This window comes from Zeus faber (assembly GCF_960531495.2).
Source record: "Zeus faber genome assembly, chromosome: 14".
Classification (NCBI taxonomy): domain Eukaryota; kingdom Metazoa; phylum Chordata; class Actinopteri; order Zeiformes; family Zeidae; genus Zeus; species Zeus faber.
This window is the reverse complement of record NC_137200.1, coordinates 18,010,046-18,031,440: the sequence shown is the minus strand read 5'-3', so window position 1 is coordinate 18,031,440 and position 21,395 is coordinate 18,010,046. Positions and strand designations below refer to the sequence as shown.

The 21,395-nt window shown below is 46.3% G+C and overlaps 1 protein-coding gene across 1 annotated transcript in view; it reads left to right on the top strand.

The window, feature by feature from the left end:
• The window catches only part of ubl3a (ubiquitin-like 3a), a 31,722-nt gene that overhangs the window by 1,551 nt on the left and 8,776 nt on the right, over window positions 1-21,395 (top strand). Inside the window, exon 2 of the mRNA XM_080014162.1 lies at window positions 21,265-21,373. Coding sequence (XP_079870288.1) covers window positions 21,265-21,373 — 109 coding nt within the window. The remainder of the gene's footprint in view (window positions 1-21,264; window positions 21,374-21,395) is intronic.

The following is a 21,395-nucleotide window of genomic DNA, read 5'->3' as shown; positions in this document are numbered from 1 at the left end:
AAAAACACTTGCAGGCCTAATGAGCGAGTGGAAGCAAGTGGAAAATCGGTGTGCTTGTAGATACAGTATGGTTGATGCAAGGATTGGTTGTAGACAGTGGCGATTCCAGGGGGTGGCCTGGGGTGGCCATGGCCACCCCTAAAATGTCACCGGCTGCCCACAGATTTGGTAGGTGGTTGGTCAAGTTCATCAACACAAGAAGGTGGGAAAAACGCTGGTTCGCCCACGGTCCCCCCCCCGGCATCTTGCATGCACACGCTCCGGACCGGCTCCACTCCCACGCCCTTCCTGGTACTCGTGGTTCTGTGGTCCCATCTGGCCATCCCGGTGAAAGATTTCTGGGGACTTTCTGTGGTTGTAGTCCTCTCATAGCCTACTTACTGCCTGCAAGTCAAAAGGCATAGAACTCCAGCAAATTGACTGTGAACATTGACCATACATGCTACGGCTATTGTGATCGGACAGGGGTTCCAATGCTCCAAGTGACATGTTACATTCATATGCATCAGAAGCACAAAGGGCAGATTGAGTAGACATAGAAGCCCCTTTTCCTTGACTGAAAAAAACCATGTCAGAGTCAATCACTATCTGCCCCTGGGGGTCTGATCTTAATCCACCTCCATGAAACCAGTTCATTGTCCGTCTTAGCCGGCCGAGGCACGAGGAAATATCAGTTACACATAACAAGAAGACAGTAGAATCACATTTTGACACTCCACCCGCCCCACCCCCGTCTTTATTCTGTTGCCCTCACAAGGCCTGTATACAGTGGGAAGGAATGTTCATGTTCATGTTCAAGAGATTATTTGTCACATACTGTCACATACATATACATACGGTCATACATATATGCAGTGAAATGTCATGACACCCGGTGATTACGCACAATAAGCTCTCTAAAAATACAAAAAAATAGGAGGAAAGGGGAGTGCTGGTGCCAAATGAATGGGTGAATGAATCTGAAAAAAAATAGATTGTAAAGGAACGTATGGAGCAGACGCACAGGCAGGAACCAGGTCTCTGAGGTGCTGACAGGGTCAAAACTGGTCTCCGTGGCAACACTGGGATGCTCCGGTCTTTGGTCCGTTTGCCCAGTGTAGAAGTATGTGTGGGTGTACACTAAAGGAATGCAGAAGGGTTTGAGGGAGTCTACTGGTGGCATATTGAGTTTTATCCCATTTACTAGTCAGCACACACGTTTGACATTAACCCCTGACCATTTTTCCCGATGCTTCGTTTTTGATGTCATCTCTACATTTGGGTTTTTGGAAAATTCCAACGATATGGTGAGAAACCTACCTTGGTATGATCTCCTCCTTCGAACGTAGTCAAAGAAAACCAGCTAAAACACATTTAGACACTGATACGGTCCTTTAAGGCGTAAACTAATAGCAAAGCAGAACGTTTTGAGTAAAAAGATGCGTCGAGAACAAGACGCGAACAGAGCAATGCAGTGTTTTTGAGTCTGTGACTCACCACTCTGCCATCAGTTCACAGACCTCCCCCTGTCTGCAGTTGGTCACAAATACGACACGGTTGGTCGTGTTATGGTTAAGCAGCCCGGGCAGAGTTTAAATCTCATTTCCGGTTCCTTTTGTCATTGTGCTGCTGGGAACCCACGTTGAGTATACGAACAAAGGCGTACAAGGACACGCTCGCCGGCTGCGCTTTGTCGTCAAGCCAACTATCTATCATTGATCATCATATTCAGACTATAGATCTGATTCCATAACTGCGGTCGAACAATGTTGTCCAAGACAATTAGTTGGGGTCAATAGAACATAATCATTTGTTTCAATGTGCCTTCTACGCTTCTATGTGTCGTGTGTCGAACACTGTGGTTGTTTTTGGCCTGGTATCAAACCGAGAATATTATTGGTGAATCACTTGTGTCGGTGTGTGTGTGTGTGTGTGTGTTTGTGTGTGTGTGTGTGTGTGTGTGTGTGTGTGTGTGTGTTTGTGTGTGTTTAGCGACAGCATTTCTTGTATGTGCAGTATATGTCAATGTGTTTACGTGTGGACCACCATCTTCCACGGTCCATCCGTCAGTCCGTCCTTTATCTAACTGAAACCAGTTTTTACACCTTTGTTTTACATTTCATGGTCCCCCATATGGGGAAAAAAGTCAATTAACTTCTGATTTTAATTTTGGATTCTAAATCGGATAGGAAGTGATCGAATGATACGCGGATACTCCTATACACTTACGCACCAGAGTCCGGAACTTCAACGCGGTGCGAAAATTAACGTCTCTGCACGGGTGTCATGTTTCCATCGCAGCCGATTGGAAATACCCGTGACTGTTACAGGGTTGTTTGTCCCAGGGCTGAAACCCGGGCGTAACCTTTCCCCCTAATGACAAATACCAGATGTTGGCGGGTTTACTGCTCTGTCTGTTCAGAGCAACTTAACAGTTTAACACTAAGGTTGAGCAGCCATGGATTGGCGTCGCCAAAGTATCCCTCTAGAACATGAAAATGCACACACACGCGGATAGCCACGCATACCCACAAAGAGGTCATAGGTCAGGGTCAGAGGTGAGGGGCGCGTGGGTCAGGGGGTAAAAGAAGAATGGGGTTGGGTGGGTGAGTCCTTGCCGTTGAAAGCAGCCCACCCTGTCTGTGCAGTGCTTGGCTCAGCACTTATTTTGCTGGCTCTCCACAGTGGATGTCCGCAGAGAAACAGAGAGACTATACTGAGTACGTATACATACATACATACATACATACATACATACATACATAGATACATACATGCAAGTATGTGTAAATACATACATAAAGAAAGTAAATAAATAAAGTAAAGAAATAAGTAAATAAATACCCAGACAAACACAGTCCCAGCGGAATGAAGCACATCAGTGAGTATGTGCGTGTCTCCCAGATGCCATGTGTTGTGAGTCTGAGTCACGGGTCAGGATTACATCATCCTGTCCGGGTGCACTGGGCTGATGTATTGACTCTGACACTGTCACACGGGGGCCTTTGAGCGCTTCGCAAAGTTCAGACTTTACGAGAGGTTTGTGCTCATCGCGTTCCGCGTTCACGGCGTTCAGAACTTTGGATTCTCTCTCCAAGGTTCCGGGGTTTGAAATGGAGTGCCGTTACGTTCCGCAAAGCGCGCGGGGAAAAATTAATTGAGAATCGAACGCTTGAAAGGGCTTCCCAGGCCTCTTGGCGGATATGGAATGGAGAGCGGAAGACATGGCATCGGTTCTTCCGGCGTGGTCCCTGTCCTGTATGAAGTAAATTATGGCAAACTTTTATTGATCACCAGTTGGAACGTAGTTATTGCTCTTGTCTCTAACCGGCCCCTCTGATTGTGGCGGTGGGGATGCAGATATTGATGGATGTCCGTAATGCTGCAGGGCGGCCGATCGAGAACCTCTCATCCATTGACCGCTGACGCAACAGTCGTGCGTTCTGTGTACGTGGATGTACGCATTCGTCCCTCCACGTTTATGTGTTAATGCACACCGAGGGGCGAATTCACAAAGAATGGATTGCGGCCGCTGATAGCACCCTGCATTGCGCATCACCTCGCCGCCGCTATCTTCGCCGTCCCAAGGTCCGATTCACAAAAGATATTGTGCGAGTGATATCACAGCGCAAACACGGCCGTAAAGTTTTGCAGGTCAGTGCAATTTTCCCCTCTTTTTTCTTCTGTCTGATTGCAATTATCCATGTGGCAAAGTATATATGGTGGCTTTGCGCCAAGAGCACAGTCGGCAGGACAATGGCAGAGGGAAGGAGGAAAGTGAAATCTGCAGACTGCGAGCTACAAGTCCTGACCAGATTGCGAGCTACAAGTCCTGACCGACGAGGGGGCAGAGGCATTCCTCGAAAAACTTCAGGCAAGGAATTTAAATGTGAAACGGGGAAACCGTATTTGGGATTTTAATATCCCAGTCTGGCAGTGCTGTAGGTGTTTTGAAACGCACACTGGCAGACTGTAAGAGAAGATGGCACGTTTTGAAGCAGAGGACAAAAGAAAAAATTCCGCGCAAGGCCTCACAAGCTTCTCAAATGGGGCACCCCTTATAAATGGGCTTCAGTTCACATCAACTCTCTGCAGACGGCAATAATTTTCACTCTTACTGTGTGTGTCTTATAGCCCTGGTGTTTGTGAATTTGACATATTTATTATTATTTGTTTATGTTTATTTGCAATGTGGCTCATTTGCGTAGAAAGGGGCCAACTTTGCACCAAACATACGCATATTACCTTATTTAAATACATGCACTGTATGAAAGCACTGGAGCACCGAAGTGCTATTTGCTTGACAGGGCAGTTAGGGGTGCGTAAACCTTTTGTCTTATCTGTGCAGGTTTAGCGGCCGCAAAAGCTGCGGAATTCCTTTGTGAATCCGCCCCTGAGTGTTGCTCTGTGCAGCATGTGTCTGTGCATGTGCATATTATGTAATCGTGTCTCTACAAGCGACCGTCACTCAAGTGGGTCGGTGCCACCCAATCTCAACCCATCGTGTGTGATATCATATGTATGTGTGTGTTTTGGAGTGGGGGGATATTGTGCTGGAAGAACGTCCATTGGTTTGAAATAGATTATTAGGCAGGTACGGCTCTGCGGAGGAATGTGTTGCTATGCCAACTCAAACGCTCCTGGTGCTCCAGGTGATACAAGGTCCCGTGTGAAAAGCTGGCCTACGCGTCGGCTACATCGGGTCCTAATATTGTTCGGCCGTTGAAAGGAGCCTTTCAGATTTTGCACTGTTTGGCAGTGATAGGCCAATAAATGTCATCGTACGCATGTTATACAGGTACTCCTCACTTAACCACCTACCTCTTTAACGAACATTCGGACTTACGACCAGCTCTCTGACCAGTCTGTATTGTACAATACTGCGGCGTGCGCTGCATACGTGATACACTATATACACCATATACACTATATATACTGTATACACTATATACACTATATGAACTATACTGTATATACTATATATACTATATACACTATATACACTATGCATACTTTATACACTTTATAAACTATATATACTATTATATACACTATATATACTATATACACTATATACACTTTATATACTATTATATACACTATATATACTATATATACTATTTACACTGTATACATCTCATCTCATCACCATTCTCAGTCTCATTTCTGCAGTCTGTCAGTATTCACTACACTAGCGTCCGTAATTGCCACGCCCCCTTACCGTGAAATAACCCTTTACACAGTAATTACACTATATACACTATATATACTACATGCACTATATACACTCTCTATACTATATACACTGTATATACATTTTATATATTATATTCACTATATATATTATATAGACTATATACACTATATATACTATATACACTATATACACTATATATACTATATACACTATATTTACCAGCCACGCCCCCTTACCGTGAAATAACACGGGTCCTCGCTTAACGACCTGGCCCGAGGAACGGAACTCGGTGGTTAAGTGAGGAGCACCTCTATATCCTTAACTGGTCATATTTGTTAATTGCTGATCTAGTAATGTCCTCTGGACTCAAAGTGAAGTACAAGGAGGTGAAACGGCACTGAACGGTCAGTGTGAGTGTGAGTAATCTGTGAAACGTTTGAGCAACGACAACACAGATGGAGCTAATGATTTGAGCGACAAGTGGTGTTTTGAACATTTGAAAATACAAGATGGATTCTTCAAGATTACACACGAAGACTGCTGTGTGTGTGTGCGTGTGCGTGTGTGTGTGTGTGCGCGTGCATGTGTGTGTGTGCGTTACTGTCTGTGTGTAGCTTCTGCGTTCTACATGTGCAACAGGCTGCTGTCCAAGTCTGTTGACGAGCAGGTCGCTGGCAAAAAGGGACGCGAACCTGTTCTTCCTGCACAGTGCGACGCGTTGCTCTGGGTATTTACAGATGACACAGAGCTCCAACCGTTCGACTTCACGCTTGCCCCTAGAACACGCTACGAGCTGCGGTGCATTCAAAAGGCCACCTTGCGTACACTGTGCATTGGAATTCCGCCAGTACCGTCAGCACTGCGCTGGTTTTCTGCGCTGCATCTGACCATTTAATCAAAAGAGTAAAACAGAGATTCTTTATAAGCACTGATGAGCAATGGTCAGCAGAAACCCCTCTGGAGGACCGTCCTAAATAGCTTACTGTTTAGCGTCTGTTTTCATCATCGAAAGAAATGTAGTATGCGTGTTTCTACACCGAAGTCATGCCGATACAGTACCTTTCATATTTAGGAACGATACTCCCGACACCATGAGTCATTCTGGCAATGTTCACCTTCCAGGGGACTTTTCCAGGGGGAACCCACCAGTCACTAACCCAGAGTGAGACCTCGGGTTTCAGAGAAGGAGCCCGGCGGTAAATACAGAGATGTTGGGAAAGGTGATTTTTGTACGTACGTATCTGTCTCTACTATATGTCTGTACTACTACAGATCCTGCCGGACTGTTGTTAGGCATTAAGGGTCATATGCGTCGTTAGCGAGATACCATTCAGTTGGTCCTAATCCATCTTAAAGTCCATCCTGCCGGACTGAAACAGTAAGCCATTAATTTGAACCGGGGGTTGTCCACACACTGCGAAAAAGGGGCTTCCTTGTCCCTCTCAGGAAATAACTTAATAGTTGACATTCAGTTTCCTCTTAACTAATGTTTGATTCAATTTCCATCGGGCATCTATTGATTGCCCGCGCTGTAAATCCAAATTAGTTGTGTCAATGAAGCCACGGAGCTTGAATTAAATTCTTTGTTGCTCGATTCCGGCACTGTAGCATGAAATGATCATTCTGACCTTCTAGCATCCAGGGTCCTTCTATTTAATTCAAAGCTGTATGCAAATAATGGCAAGTCAGTGCGCTATGGGAGAGTGATTATGTAAAATAAAACAAAAAAACAAAAAAAACATGTCACCTTCTTTTCAAGTGTGCTGTATGTTGTATGCTTTTCTAGTGAAGGAGGTGGGGGAGTAGACGAGCTCAATAAAGGAGCCATTCAGCTTTGCTGGAAACTATTTCCATCTGAGGGAAACACGTTTTTAAAGCTACAGTCTATGTGCGCTCGCCGTCACAGTGACCAGAACGCATAGACCTCCCCTATAACTACATCCCCTTACATATTTATGCCGACTTTCCGAAATCCACATCTACCTCCAGTGGGTTATTTTAGTACCCTGAGTTAGTGAGGCCTATCAAATGGAAAGTAAGCACCCGAGGGAATTAAAGGGTCAGAATGAGCAGCTCAGACAGAACGGACATTTGCCGCAGAGCAGGAAGCCAAAGGTCAATCCTGATCAAGTGGACGTTTGGTCGGGGTCAGTCGGCAGGCCGACCCTCGTGCATAAACCCCCCACAAACTCTTCACACTGACCCTGACCCTGTAAATCACCCTCCGCTAGAAGCCGTAAGGAGTGTCTCCTATGAATTCAGAAATTCCGCATTGGCCCCCTAACTGTCGCTCGGGGTTGATGTGAACACAACGTAAAACATTTAATATTTGCTTTACGTGTCATTAATTAACCCGTTGTTGGAGTCAAACATTGTGGACTAATATTAAGGAACACTTATGCACAATAATGTACAGAACAGAACACAAAGATGCTGCAAATTAGTGATTACCGCTGGACAGCCCGCATGAGAGATGAACAGCTGATAGTAACGTCTTGTCTCTATGGCAACGCCATAGCAGTGAAAGCAGCCCCGGCGGCTCCGGGGATACAATGGAAACGTATCGGCAGGAATCCACAGGGCTTCCTCGGGCTCATCCCTGCACGGCGGAGCTCTAGACGGTGGAGACGAGGCAGAAGTGAGATTAAAAAGCGATGGCGAATAGAGAGGCCGAGTTAAAAACACCAAGCTCCGTGCGGAGAGAGAGAGAGCCAGAGAGCAGGAGAGAAGGGAGAGAACAGTGTGTGTGTGTGTGTGTGCGTGCGTGTGTGTGTGTGTGTGTGTGTGTGTGTGTGTGTGTGTGTGTGTGTGTGTGTGAGTGTGAGGAACTGGAGAGGAGGAATGTAGACAGGGTATATTTGGCCTTCATGCCGTCTTGCACAAATTTGTCATTGCGTGTTGGATTCTACACGGAGCTCCGTCTGCGAATATGTCCTAATGTACACAGTGGGGGCCTTGTGTGTGTGTGTGAATGTCTGCGTATGCATTTGAAAGCGTAAGCAAAGCTGCAGCGAAGAGCTGGACCTGCGGACAAGGGCAATTGAGGGGCGCTTTTATTTTTCATCCATTTTATCAACAGCCTGTAATGAGGACGCCTTGCTTCGTCTCCCGAGGACGCCGCGAGGCCTTGATAGCAGCTCCGAAGGCGGCAGGAAACTTGCGCAGAACACCTCGCCATATATTCACCCATAGACTTTTCTGTTCCACCCCAAGGTCGACCAAATGTTTGATCTCAATCCGGGGTTACTACATTACGTTCATGTCATTTAGCAGACGCTTTTGTCCAAAGCGACTTACAATGAGTACATCTTGTCGGTAGTATCAAACCCCTGTATATCACATTCACAGCTAGCAGCTTGCTAGGAATGATCCAGACTGATTGAACCTGATCGTCTTTATAGTCAGCTGAGCATATCACATAGGTTTATCATTCTTTCCAGCACGGTGGAATATTTTATGGCAGATGATCTTGACAGTTTGAGGTGAACAGCAGTTCTCAGACCTGCCATTCCAGAGCGGAGTACATCGACAGATTGGGACCGGGCTTTTGGACAGATTTTAGGGGTGGGGATAGTTGGTGTTACGTCTACGCCAGGTCTACATTCAGAAATCAAACCCCCAATATAGTACAACAGAGTGACCCACGTACTGTATAGGGCCTACATTTCCCTGTGCCGACCTTCATTCCAGTCCTTCTCCCGACGGCATGGAACAAGGCACTTAACCTCCTTTCCGGTTGCCTCCCCACAGATCCTCTTTGGCGAGCCGTTCCCTTTATAATTTAGTGTGGAGTGCTCTGTTGCCAAGTGCTTCACCCTAAACGTTCCTCTTCCATGGTTAAGGGCCAACACATGCGTTAAGAGCGCCACGCAGCCGATTACGTCACCCACGTATATTTTGCTCTGGAAGATGTTTGTCAGAGGTCTTGATTGGGTCCCCAGCCTCCCCTCGCTCGCCCTGCGCTTCCCCGGCTCCATCCTTTCTTGCTGTTGCTCGTGTAAGCAGCTGACTCTAATGACTGCCCGCTGAGGCTTCTTCTTTTCCTGTTGCCTCATGTCGGAAGCCTCGGATGAGAGGCCGAGCGATGTAAACACACCCGGCTGCTCATGTCGGACGCTGTAAAAACGTTAAAAAAACAAAACTCATCGTCACATGGGCCTGCATTACGACACCCCACATGGCACACGTTTACTCTCGAACATTGAATAGCCGCGATTGGCATAGCTGCCAGGTAGTGCTGGGCGATATGGCCAAAATCTACTTTATATAGCATGTTTTCTGTATATTAAATTAATTTGTTAATTTTAAATTAATATAGATATTAAATTAATATCGCACAGCCCTACTGCCAAAATACGGTGAGTTGCATGATTGTTGCAGGAACCTTGGTACTGTATTTCCCCCTCAACACTCTCTCGCCGAAACCACCAGAATGCCAACCTTGACCAACTCAATAACGGAAACTAACACAGTACCAGTTCACATCATTACAGGAGTTTGGTGCCTAAATGGTTAGGGGCGTACGTGTTCAAAGGAGCACAAGTTGTGAGAAGAACGCCAGGAGAGATGTCCTGACCTGTTTTCAAAGTCACACATTGCCACAGCTGTTCCTGTCCTGTGCGTTTAGGAACGAGTCAGAGGGGTGGTCTTTGCTTTTACCCGACTCTGAACCTCGCTCCCTTCTCTCTAAACGCCCACGTCTGATATTCATCAGACGATGGTATCGGATTACAACATATGTTTGAAGTCTGATCCAGTCCTTTTGGCCAATATCGGATCTGATACGATACGGAATATCGGAGCGGTAAATGTGGTTCTGTATGTGTGTGTGTGTGCGTGCGTGTGCTTGTGCTGTTCCTCCCCTGGCTGTTTCCGTCCAATGCCATCCGGTAATTTCCAGCGCAGAGGGTCTTGCAAACTCTGTCTACCGCTCCCTCCCCTCACTCCTTGATCTTTTCCCCCTCTATACACACAGAACATCACGTGGTCCCGCGACTGCAGGGCAGCACTCTGTTCTGAGGGCGAGAAAACGCAGTGTAATGAATGCTGTCTGCTGTCTCTCTCCTCTCTCCCGTCTGCTTGGCTCGGCATGTAATACAACATACATTTCCGTCCTGCTGGCTCTGTATTTCAGGCGCGGGACAAGAAGGGGGGCGTCACGGGAAGTATCAACAACTCACATCCGGGGGCAGCCGTGTCTTTAAATCCACTTTGTTGAATTCAAAGGATTCTCCAAGATCAAGCTGATTCCTGCTGGTCAGCGAGCATTTTATTTGGAGACTTGCAGGATAATAGTACTGATTCATTCATCGTCCACCCGATGGACCACACTTGAGGAAGCCTCTCTGTGGTCGTCCTTGACGGCAACAACTTGAAAGGTTCCACTACCGAGCTAATCCTGCGTGCAGTGAATTTATCAGGATGCTGAAGAGCTGAAGAGACCACCTAGGAGACAGGAGGGTGTGGGGCAAGGCGGAGACACTGGGAACAGATGAGGACTGTGCCATGGACTGCAGAGTTTGTTGTATTTTTAAAAGGTGGAGGGTGAAGCAGAAGCTCAAGGAATGGGTCAGGGTGTGGGTATATTTTTAGGGGGCTGGGGGTGTCAGGGGCTTCCGTTGGTTGGCGTCAGAAAAACAACGGGGGGTGGAGGTGGGAAAGACAGGGGGTAAGCACCCCCCAGAGAGAGCGAGAGAGAGAGAGAGGGAGAGTGAGAGAGAGAGAGATAGATAAGTCTTTGAAAGGAGACAGGGATTGGAGGGGAGGGGAGGGCGGGTGCCGTCCTCCTCCTCCTCCTCCTCATCCCACTGTGTGGTCCCAGCGCCCTCCCCAGCATGTGGTGCGATGCCCTTTGGGCCTGTGTTTGTCTCCAACCGCTTCCTGTTTGCTCTCCTAGCGAAAGGAAGAGAACGGGAGAGGGTGTGGGACAGGAATTATGAAATAAGTAATTCAAATAAATAAATAACGATAATAATTGATGGGGGAGCACTGTGCAATGGTTGCTGGGCCAGAACACCTTGCGTAGAATGTTGCATGTTGCTCACTCTTGGTTCTTCCACCTCAATAAATATGGGTGAGGGTGGGGCTCATCGGAGACCCAAAATAACCGGGATATGTATGTGACCCTGCAAAGCAACTGGTTGGAGGGTTGTTGGTTCGATCCTGGTTGGCTCCCCCTGGCTAATTTGCCGAGCTATCCCCTAAGAGCTGGTCGTCTCCTTGCATGGCTGATTCTGCCGTGGGTGCTTAAATGGGTAAATGTGAGGCATGTAACAGGTAGAGCGCATTGAGTGGCGCTAACGGTGAGAAATACACTATATACAGTAGATGCAGTCCATTTACCATTTATAAAGAAAATGATGGATTCCATGAAAAACCACTTATCCAATCCTGCTGGAAGGGAACCCAGGCCGAGTTGCTGTAATTCTGTTGCTCATCGGTGGCTCTGGTGTTTCACACACACACACACACACACAGAGAGAGACAGAGAGAGAGAGAGAGAGAGAGACAGAGAGAGCCAGAGAGAGAGAGACAGAGAGAGAGAGAGAGAAAGAGAGAGAGAGAGAGAGAGGTGCTGGACGCCGGTCTAGAGGACGGGAAGGGAATTGATGAAAGTGTACGAGAGCAATTTCACATCTCATGCTGCTGCTTCAAAAGCAGATCCTCAGCAAATGGCCAGAGGGCACCCTGTGTGTGTAATGTGGTGTGGGTGCATGGTTTTATCAGGCGTGACTGTGCAGATGTAATGTCTATATGCATGCGTATTTGTGTGTGTCATTTCAACATTAGATGTGGTTTACTACCACGGACACTGTAGGAGACGACTATAAAGGGCAAAGTAAGGTCTCTCCCCTATGTCGTAACCTCAAACTCTCTCTCTCTCCGTCTCTCTAGCCTTTGCTGAACCTACACCCCTGAAGAGCTGATCCCTCCCTCTGTCTTTCAGGAGACAGAGGGAGGGATCAACTCTTCAGAGGTGGAGGTGTCAGCTGTTCTTCTGCCCAGGTCCTATAGGATCGCACCTCATCATCAGTATCACTCTGCAGCGTCAGCTTCAACCCTCCTCCCCTCCAACCCCCCCTTTTTCCGGTAAAGGACATCCAGCTTTATCAGTGTTTTCATTTCTTGTTTTTCTCACCATTCACTTCCTCCTCTAATAGTCGTCGTGCCTGTTGTTGTGAGCTGCATTCTCTCACTTCATGTTGCCTCCCTTTGTAGAGGTGTGGTGTGGAAAGGTCCGTCCTCTACCCTTTACCCTCTAAAACTTTATAAGACGACAGAAGATACTGTTCGCTTGTAGATATCTCAGTGACGCTGTCGTCCCCCCCCCCCCCGCCCCCCTCCAGTCATTTGTTAAGTGTCATCTACAAGCTAGATCTTGTGTCTCATAATGTCATTAGACTTTCCTTCCTGTGCTGAGTCTGTGTTGATATAAAAAGCTTGGACGCTCAGTCAAACCGGAGTCTATGGTGACAGGCAAGAGTCATTATTCAGGCAGTGTACTGGCTTTTCAGTCCTCATTCTTCCTCTTCTCTCATTCTATACTGTAACCCCAACCCTAACCCTATGTTTGGGAAACTGTTTTCCTTTCAGTCTTGTTATGTGATAAATGAGTGTCACTGAGCTTGAAAATATAACATCACCAGCACTGCTGACCTTCCCTTACAAGGGTAAGGATAGGGCCTTACGGAGCCACCCGGTTCCATCCAAAAGCCACAATTGTTGCATCCCATCTCCAGGTATAGGCCTCTAGTGAAATAAACTACGCACAGGCTTGCTTCAATGCAGTTTTTAGTCTTTGCTTTCCAACGCAGCCATCATCCAACGACCGTAGATACCTTGGTTGTTTTTCCCTCCACTGAGCGGCGCCACTGGGTGGCGATAGTGGCGCCGCCCCTAGCGGTCGCCTGCGCGGCGCTCCGTGCGTTGCATTACATTTCACTGCATATATGTATGGAAGTATGTATATGTATGTGACAAATAAAAAATCTTGAATCTTGAATCTTGAATCTTGAGCATGTTTATTTGTTTGCCCTGCCTGGTTGTTCGTGAAGGGAGGGCGATAGAGGCGGTCGCTTGGAGCAAAACCTGCCGAAACGTCTTCCAACGGCACAGGGGAGGGATGGAAAAGAAGGAAGGCACGATCAAAGGAGTCTACCCGGCATCTGTCAGAGGAGAGGAATGGGGAGCATAGACGCATGGGCCCTGCGTGTTTGTGTGAGCGTGACGGATGAACAGAGTTGAGGAGGGGTGGGCACAACAGTCTTAAGATGAGGAGTGACAGATTGAAGCAGGGCTGCTACCTGTTTCGCAGAGATGAGGATAAAGTGATGGATTGAGGGGTTATCTGCGCATAAACCAGGCAGAATGGCTAAAGCGGGAGGTGCTCTTAAAAAGACATGAGAACGAAAGATGTAAGAACCAGCAGAGAACATGTCCCATAACGCTGTCACAGCAGGATACGCAATAAGAACTCAATAAGGACTTGACAGCGAGAGGAGTTGGGCGTGGCTTTGCAAGATGAAAATAAAAAAATAGTGAAATTAAACTAAAACAATGTGTCACAAAATGTCATTTATTGACATAATTTCCTCCAATAGTGGCCGGGGGTTATATTTACCTCAACTGCCGTCTGGGTGCCGTGCTCATCAAAAGGAAATACATCTAAAATAAATGTGCATTATTTTTTTAGTTTGGAGACATGGGGCGCACAGTAGTCTAGAGATCGCTCTCTCTCCATTACGCAATCCATTGTCCTGATGTCCAAATAGATCTAAAATAAAAAACACAGAAAAACCGACAGGGGGACTGGCACGGGAGGCGCGGGGCGCCCGGCAGCGCTGAAGGAAAAAAACAAAACACGCTGACTCAGATTCAGCCTTATTTGCCTGTTTTTATTGGAGCACCGGTTTATATTTGAGGAAACATATAAAAGATGTAGTATATATAAAACATGCCCTGAATGTTGCGGCTCCGGAAAAAACAAGCTTTTTGATCCGGGAAAAGGAGGAGGTTGACTGACCCGGAAAGTGAGGTTGAAGTCCGTCCCCCAGCCATGGCGCAACGGCATTTGGACCAAACGCGACAAGGGGAGCTCTCAGAGCGAGAAAAAGACGAAAGACATAGCCCGGGCTTGGAGGCTTGTGCCGAGGAACACCGCGAGAACCCAGATCACTGCGTCGATTTGTTCTGGTCTTGTTCTGAAGACGTCTTTTAAGTGTACCTCCACTTTAAGGCAGAGCGGGCTAAAATCAGAGAAAGGAAATAGAACAGAGCAGCGTTCAGCCCGACAGTGTCTAACACGGCAAACGGCAGATCATACTTGTGACATGGAGGGAAGAAGGATAGGTTTGTGTGTGTATGTGTGTGTGTGTGTGTGTCTGCATGTGTGTGTTAGCTTTGGGCAGTGCAGCGTGTTTTACTAAGCTATCCGAATGAGAAGCTGAGGTGCCTGAGAAAGATCTGGAGCCTTATGAGGTCTTGATAGAGGGGTGATCGCATCCATGCCTGCTTGATGAACAGCGAAAAAACAAGACAAGCTGTGGTGGAAGTGAGAGGATATGAAAGAGGGATTGTCTCTCCGTCTCTCTGCATGATCTCTACTCCTATTTCCAGAATATCAAAAATAATTTGATTGCAACTTCTGGTTGTGTGACTTAAAATGGACAGGGTCCAGTCAATCCGTCTGAAAAGTAATATGGCTGGTTTACTAAAGGGGACTTGGTAAAGAGTCCAATGGTGAATCTCCTTCAATGTGTAGATATCCAAATATCCAATGGATGTGTGAGATGCTGTCTTCCCATGTGTCCGTCCTATTGGCTGATTTATTATAGCAGGATAAAGTATTAGTAAAGAATTTGAACAAACCGTCCATGCTGAGTGATCACTTTCCTCGCTGACCTTTAAACCGCAAACCTGTGATCCCAGTGCAGCTTGTTTCTTCAGCAAACTAGACCTATTAAATATTTGTAAAGCCACATCACTCCCATCACGCACCTACCTGCGTTTACCCACACACACACAAAAACATGTAGGAGGGTAGAGCGTCAATGCAAAGTCCCTGTAAGTTGAATTCAGTGATTTGTTTCTGAACATATTATACATGTGAGAACATAATTACTGAAAATATGTGAAAAGACTGTGAACCATGTGGGATCGAATTGTGGAGTTAGACTGTACTCACCATTTTTGTGGTCCGGATTTTTTGGGCGGGCCTGAATCATGACTCGATGAAGCACTGCGGTCATACTTTGCATGGCCTCTCCCCTAACACTATATAAGTGTAGAGTGCATTCGCATCAGTGGTGGGTGGGTGCAGTGGCGTACATCTGTAATCCATGTCACAGGAAGGCTAAGGCTGGAGGATTGTTTGAGCTCGGGAGTTCTGAGCTGCAGTATTCTACGTCTGGGGTGTTCACACTAAGTTCAGTGTCGATATGGTGTTCCTGGGGCGCACTGGTCAAAGTCGGAAACGGAGCATCATCAGTGGTGAAATAAAGGCGTCTTCAGGGAGACCGTGAACTCATGCCACTTCACTCCACTACACACACGTCGCCTGGAACAAAAAATGAACCGTCCCATTGGTTAGACCACTTTGGGTAAGGTATTGCAACTAATATAGCATTAGCTAGAAGGCCGCGGAGCCCCGACCTGGCCTGTGGATGAGCCAGCAAGGGGCACTGGAGAGCGGGGAGTCCTGCAGCGGCACTGGGTCCAGAACAACATTTAAACATGGAATTTACTCCAATATAAATGTTTAACATGACAAACCCGATTGGGCGTAGCTTCAGCATCCTCAGCATCTCAGAGTAGAGGGAACTGTCTTTCTTTTTCTTCACTATTTGGAAACACAATTTTATATACTTGCCGGTTTTTTTGATCGTTCAAATTTGGCTGGTTGGTTGATAACACATTTTTCAGAACACGGATTTATTTTTGCTTTACAGAGGAAGACTGAGACAACCAAGACAGTAAAATACAAGGAAAATATCAATGTTTGTGGAGAGAAATTAGGAGAGCAATAAGTAAGAGATGGGGTAAACTGTTCATTTGTTTTTAGGGATCTATAGGTGATCCTAGCTGGGCTGAAAAAAACAGACCGTGTTTCCAGTTAATGTTTAATACACATTTTGTGTCACAGTACCTTTGGTGTACAGGCCGAACAACAATGACGCACAAGCTGTGTTCAGTGAAACAATTATCAAGATGGTAAAGTTAATGATAGGCCGCGTGTAGGTAGGTCAAGGTCCTTCTGTTTTTATATAAATAAACAACAGTGAAAAGGTATGTTTAACTGCCATGCCTTCAAAAACATCTTGTGACATAAACAACCCGAAATTGATACGATCATAATCCCAAGGGCAACACAATGGTTGCAATTGGATATTCAGATCTGGACCTTGGAATGACTCATTCAAAGCGAGTCACGAGCCAGGTAGATTTGGCACGTCGTAAAGCAGCCAGTCCTTCCGGGTTTCATTTCAGGTGAGCACCCTCTAGAAACAGCGACAAGCAGCGAGAAGTGGCAATGTAGCCAAGACATCAAGAAAACATATTCTTGCATACATCAATGTTTACTTGAAAAGAAGGAGTCAGTTTAATGACAGAAATTGTTCAAAATAGAATTGTGATACTCAGGTCCCTGTGGGTGAAGGACGAGGAATTTATTGGGGAGTATGAGCATTCTCAGGCAGCATATTTTCCCGGTCAGGGTCACAGGGCTGTGACAATGGGCATTAAGGCTGGAGACCTGCCGAATGGTACGCCAGGCCATTGTACCCTTCAGTTTATCATTATGTTACATTGTCGATTTTCTCTGGAAATGTGACTCTGATGCTGGTTCCTGCTGGATGCTGGTTAGTTTTTGTGGGTTTCTGAGAGTCGGTTCATGTCGTCTTTCCAGTCAACCACAACGCTCCCTGAATTTCATTCACACAATCCGACTTGTGTATTCAAGGCATGCGGCAAACTCAGCCTGCGGCATCTCTAATATATTCCCACAGGAAGCCTTCCTACTCTGTAACTTCTTGACTGCTAAGGTCTAGAGAGCTGCAGTGCTCTTTAATTCACTTGCTTACACGCATAAGCAACACCTTGCCTATCAGGCCCATGCATAGACGTTAAGAGGGGTAGGTGCTCAAAAACAATAGGAAAAGGCACATGGACCACCAGCTCATGTTCTAGGCATTTTGCCGCTCTGGGCAATCTGTCGACCGGGGGGTGAGGTAGTGTTCCCATTACGCACAGTGTTTTGTTTCGTTCCATAAGGAAACGGAGTGGCACGGTGGAGGGCAGATCACGGGCGATAGTGATGGTGCGCATCGGGGGCGGGTGCTCAGGCACCCTCTGCTCCCCTCTCTGCACATACCTGCTGCGTATACACTTACACACACACTAGAAAACATCTGTAAGAAGCTAAGGTGCACACACACACAAGCAGCAGTGATTGCCTAAAACAACAGGCATGCGCTGTTGTCGTTCATGGTAGGCCCCTCATGTTTGGAGACCTGATTAGCAAGCAAGGTACCCTATCATGACTCTCTGTACTTGATTAAAATAATTGTAGGTAGTTGCATTATCTGTCAATGTTACAAAGCTCTGAAATGCATTCACAAAAGACACACACAAAGAAAGGGAAACTATGTTGTTTCAAATATTTTCCAACCCCCCACAAACAGTTTAGGCCTTACTGAGCTATGCTTACTAAAATTGCTCATTGCGATGGGGGTTCACAAATGTTCACTGTTACCTCGATGGCTGATGACATGAATTACACCGTGTATTTCCCCAAACCGGTTTCATTTTGGATGTGACCCAATGTTACTGACTGCACCTTTAACCTGACCGTAAGATGGGTGCATGCTGAAATACGTTGTAGGTTATCCATACCTGTGCTTGGAAAAAAATGATGAATAGCTTGCGGAGCTAGTTCCGCCAGACAACTCGACAGTGCCACACACCTCCACGCCCTATATACTGTAAGCAGCCAGTTCCTCCTGCCCTACCTGCTTTGCTTGCTTGCTGTGCTACCTCCACCTACCCCGCAGTCACCTGTTGCGTTTGACTCTTCTATCCAATGAGGGGGATTCAAGCTCATCACCCCTATATTTCTAGCTCTCTAAGTATGCCTATGTTTGCTGTAAATCATCATTTTTTAGTAAATCTGAGAGTTGTATGTCATAAATTACTTTGAGTGTCACTTGAATAAGCAGATCATATTTGGGTTATGGCAATATTCAGACTATTGCAATTGTCATGTAAACTTACCCAGATTATCGTAATTGAGTTAAACTCGAAATAGACATGAACATAACCCGATAAACAGATGGATTCCTCCCTTTGGTCATGTGATTTATTAACGCCTTAACCCAGATATGATCGGCGTACACCATGGACACCAGACACCATGGAGACCGCGAGTCAGAATGTGAGACTCTCGTAATAGTCGTTTTTTTCCGGAAGACAACAATCTTTTTTTCGGAGGATAACGTTAACGATGCCGTCAATATCCAGACTACGCCACCCGCCCTGTAAACTCGGGTTTTTCTGTATTTGCATTATTCCAAACGCAGTATTACCTTCATCGGACTATTGAGCTTAATCGGGGTATTGAGCTTAATCCGGGTTTTGGGTGCATGTAAACGCACTATGTGTGTGTGTGAGTGATTGTGACTAAGTGTATGTGTGTGCATGCTTGTGTGCAGGACCTAACAATAATGCATGTGTGTGATTGTGTGTGATTGTATGTTTAGTGCGGCTAGATTGTAATTGAATAGACTTCCCTCAGCAGGCTGCGGAGCCTCGTTACTCGCCCCACTGTGGCAGAGAGGCGAGCGAGAGTCGCTGCTTCCCTCGGGGAGGAGGAGGGGGATGGGAGCGAGAACCAGACCTGAGCTCAGCAGGAAAACTCATAATAGAGGCTGAAATGAAGAAATACAAGAACAGGCAGCAGGGAGGGAGTGGGGGGTGAAAGAAGGACAGACACATAAGGGAATTAAAAGACCTGGGACTGAAGGTCGGTCAGACGTTATGATGATAAGAGGAGAAGAGGATCAGGTCAGCCGCTCTAATTAAGTCATAGCTGCCGTTATTCTACCATTATTCTATAATGCATTCTCTCTCCCGCTGCATGTACTGGATATAGACAGATACAGTAGATAGATAGATAGATAGATAGATAGATAGATAGATAGATAGATAGATAGATAGATAGATAGATAGATAGATAGATAGAAAGATAGATAGATAGATAGATAGATAGATAGATAGATAGATAGATAGATAGATAGATAGATAGATGGATGGATGGATGGATGGATGGATGGATGGATGGATATAGAATAATGCATCGTATTTGTTTGGCATACAAAATATGAGTAAAAATATATTATCTATCTATCTATCTATCTATCTATCTATCTATCTATCTATCTATCTATCTATCTATCTATCTATCTATATGTTTATCACACACATACACACACTGTCTTTATATATACAGTGTGGGTGCTCACGTGCTCTCTTTCACAGCTGACATTGCGCAGTGTGTATTCAGAGTGAAATCACGCACCAGTGCATTACTGACTGTTGACCTCTGTGCGTGCATGCGTGCGTCAGGTTCTGCACAGTAAAGAGTACGGCATTAGAATAGCAAATGTCTGATCTTTTCAGGAAGCCCCGTCTCTCTCTCTCTCTCTCTCTCTCTCTCTCTCTCTCTCTCTATCTGTCACACTCACACTCGCACACACACTGACAGTGTTTACAGTGTGCTGTACGGTAGTGCCTGCATGGGGTCGGTGTTCGGGTCAACTTCAGTTTTTTTGTGCGTGTGTGTGTGTGTGTGCGCGCGTCTGTGTGTACATCTACCCCTGGCTAAGAACCGTTGGCTGATTTCATAACACACTAACAGGGATCTCTGTTTCAATCCCCCTGTGTTCGCTGCGTTACATCATTGCATCCTCTTTGTGTGTGTGTGTGTGTGTGTGTGTGTGTGTGTTTAGCCTAGAGGAGTGTGTGTGGTGGTGGTGGGGGTGGGGGCGGGGGTGGCGATGTAGAGGCCCTGCAGACATCAGGCACATGGGAGTGCACTTGGAAACAATGACACACACGTGCCTGTACCACGCGCATGCTAGACACACACATGCACCGACACACACACCCACACACACACACACACGCACACACACACGCACGCACACACACACACACACACACACACACACACACACACACACACACACATACTGTACACAAAGGCAGGCACAGACCTTTGCTCCGGCTCTAAAAGGCACACCACTGTTAAAACACGAAAAAGAAAAGATAAGCTTAAAATAACTCTTTGTTCTGCGTCGGCATTACATTGCTCAGGAACACTCATGGAATGCCACAGCCCTTTTACCTGGCCACCGCCTGAAATTGAGACTTTTCAGTCGGTCCAGAGCGAGGTACAATGGAGGAGACCAACACCTCCATGTAATCCATGTTACGTGATCCCCTAATCGCAACCATATATTGGGCCTGATGTTGTCTGGCCGTTTAAGTGAAATCGTCCAAGATTCCTGCGATCGTATGCTCCATCCTAATGTCAGCAGAAGACTGAGCCAAGGTTAGAAATGCCGAACGGAAATCAGTTGAATTGGCTGTATTTTCATCGGTTGCGTTAAGGCGAATTGTGTTGTCTACCTGACATAACTTCATAGTTCCAATGTTTGTCAATAGAAAGCTGGCCCGTCATAAAGATCTGCGGCCACGAGGGTATCTCTTTCGTAATCATGCACTTACATTTTATTGCCTCGCTACATGTATTTTGCAGTGAGTTGTCATAAGATGGATGACATACCTCTCGTGGCAAAACTATAACTTGAAAAAGAGGAGTGGGCTATGGGGTGATGAAGATAGTTACCGTACGTGGCAGATCTGGTGGCCACCCAACCCTGGTTAGGTTACATAGATCCTACAAAGTATAAATGCGATGTAAGGCGCTATTGGTTTGTACCATATGTTCATCAATGTATTACCACACAAGGGCTAGTCAGTCATCCGTGTTGTGTGTGACGGTGTGTGTGTGTGTTTTCGATTATGTGTTTCAGATCAACCTGCGGCTGATTTTAGTCAGCGGAAAGACAAAAGAATTCCTCTTCTCCCCCAACGACTCGGCGGCAGATATTTCCAAGCACGTCTATGACAACTGGCCGATGGGTGAGTAGCTCAGATTGGTGTA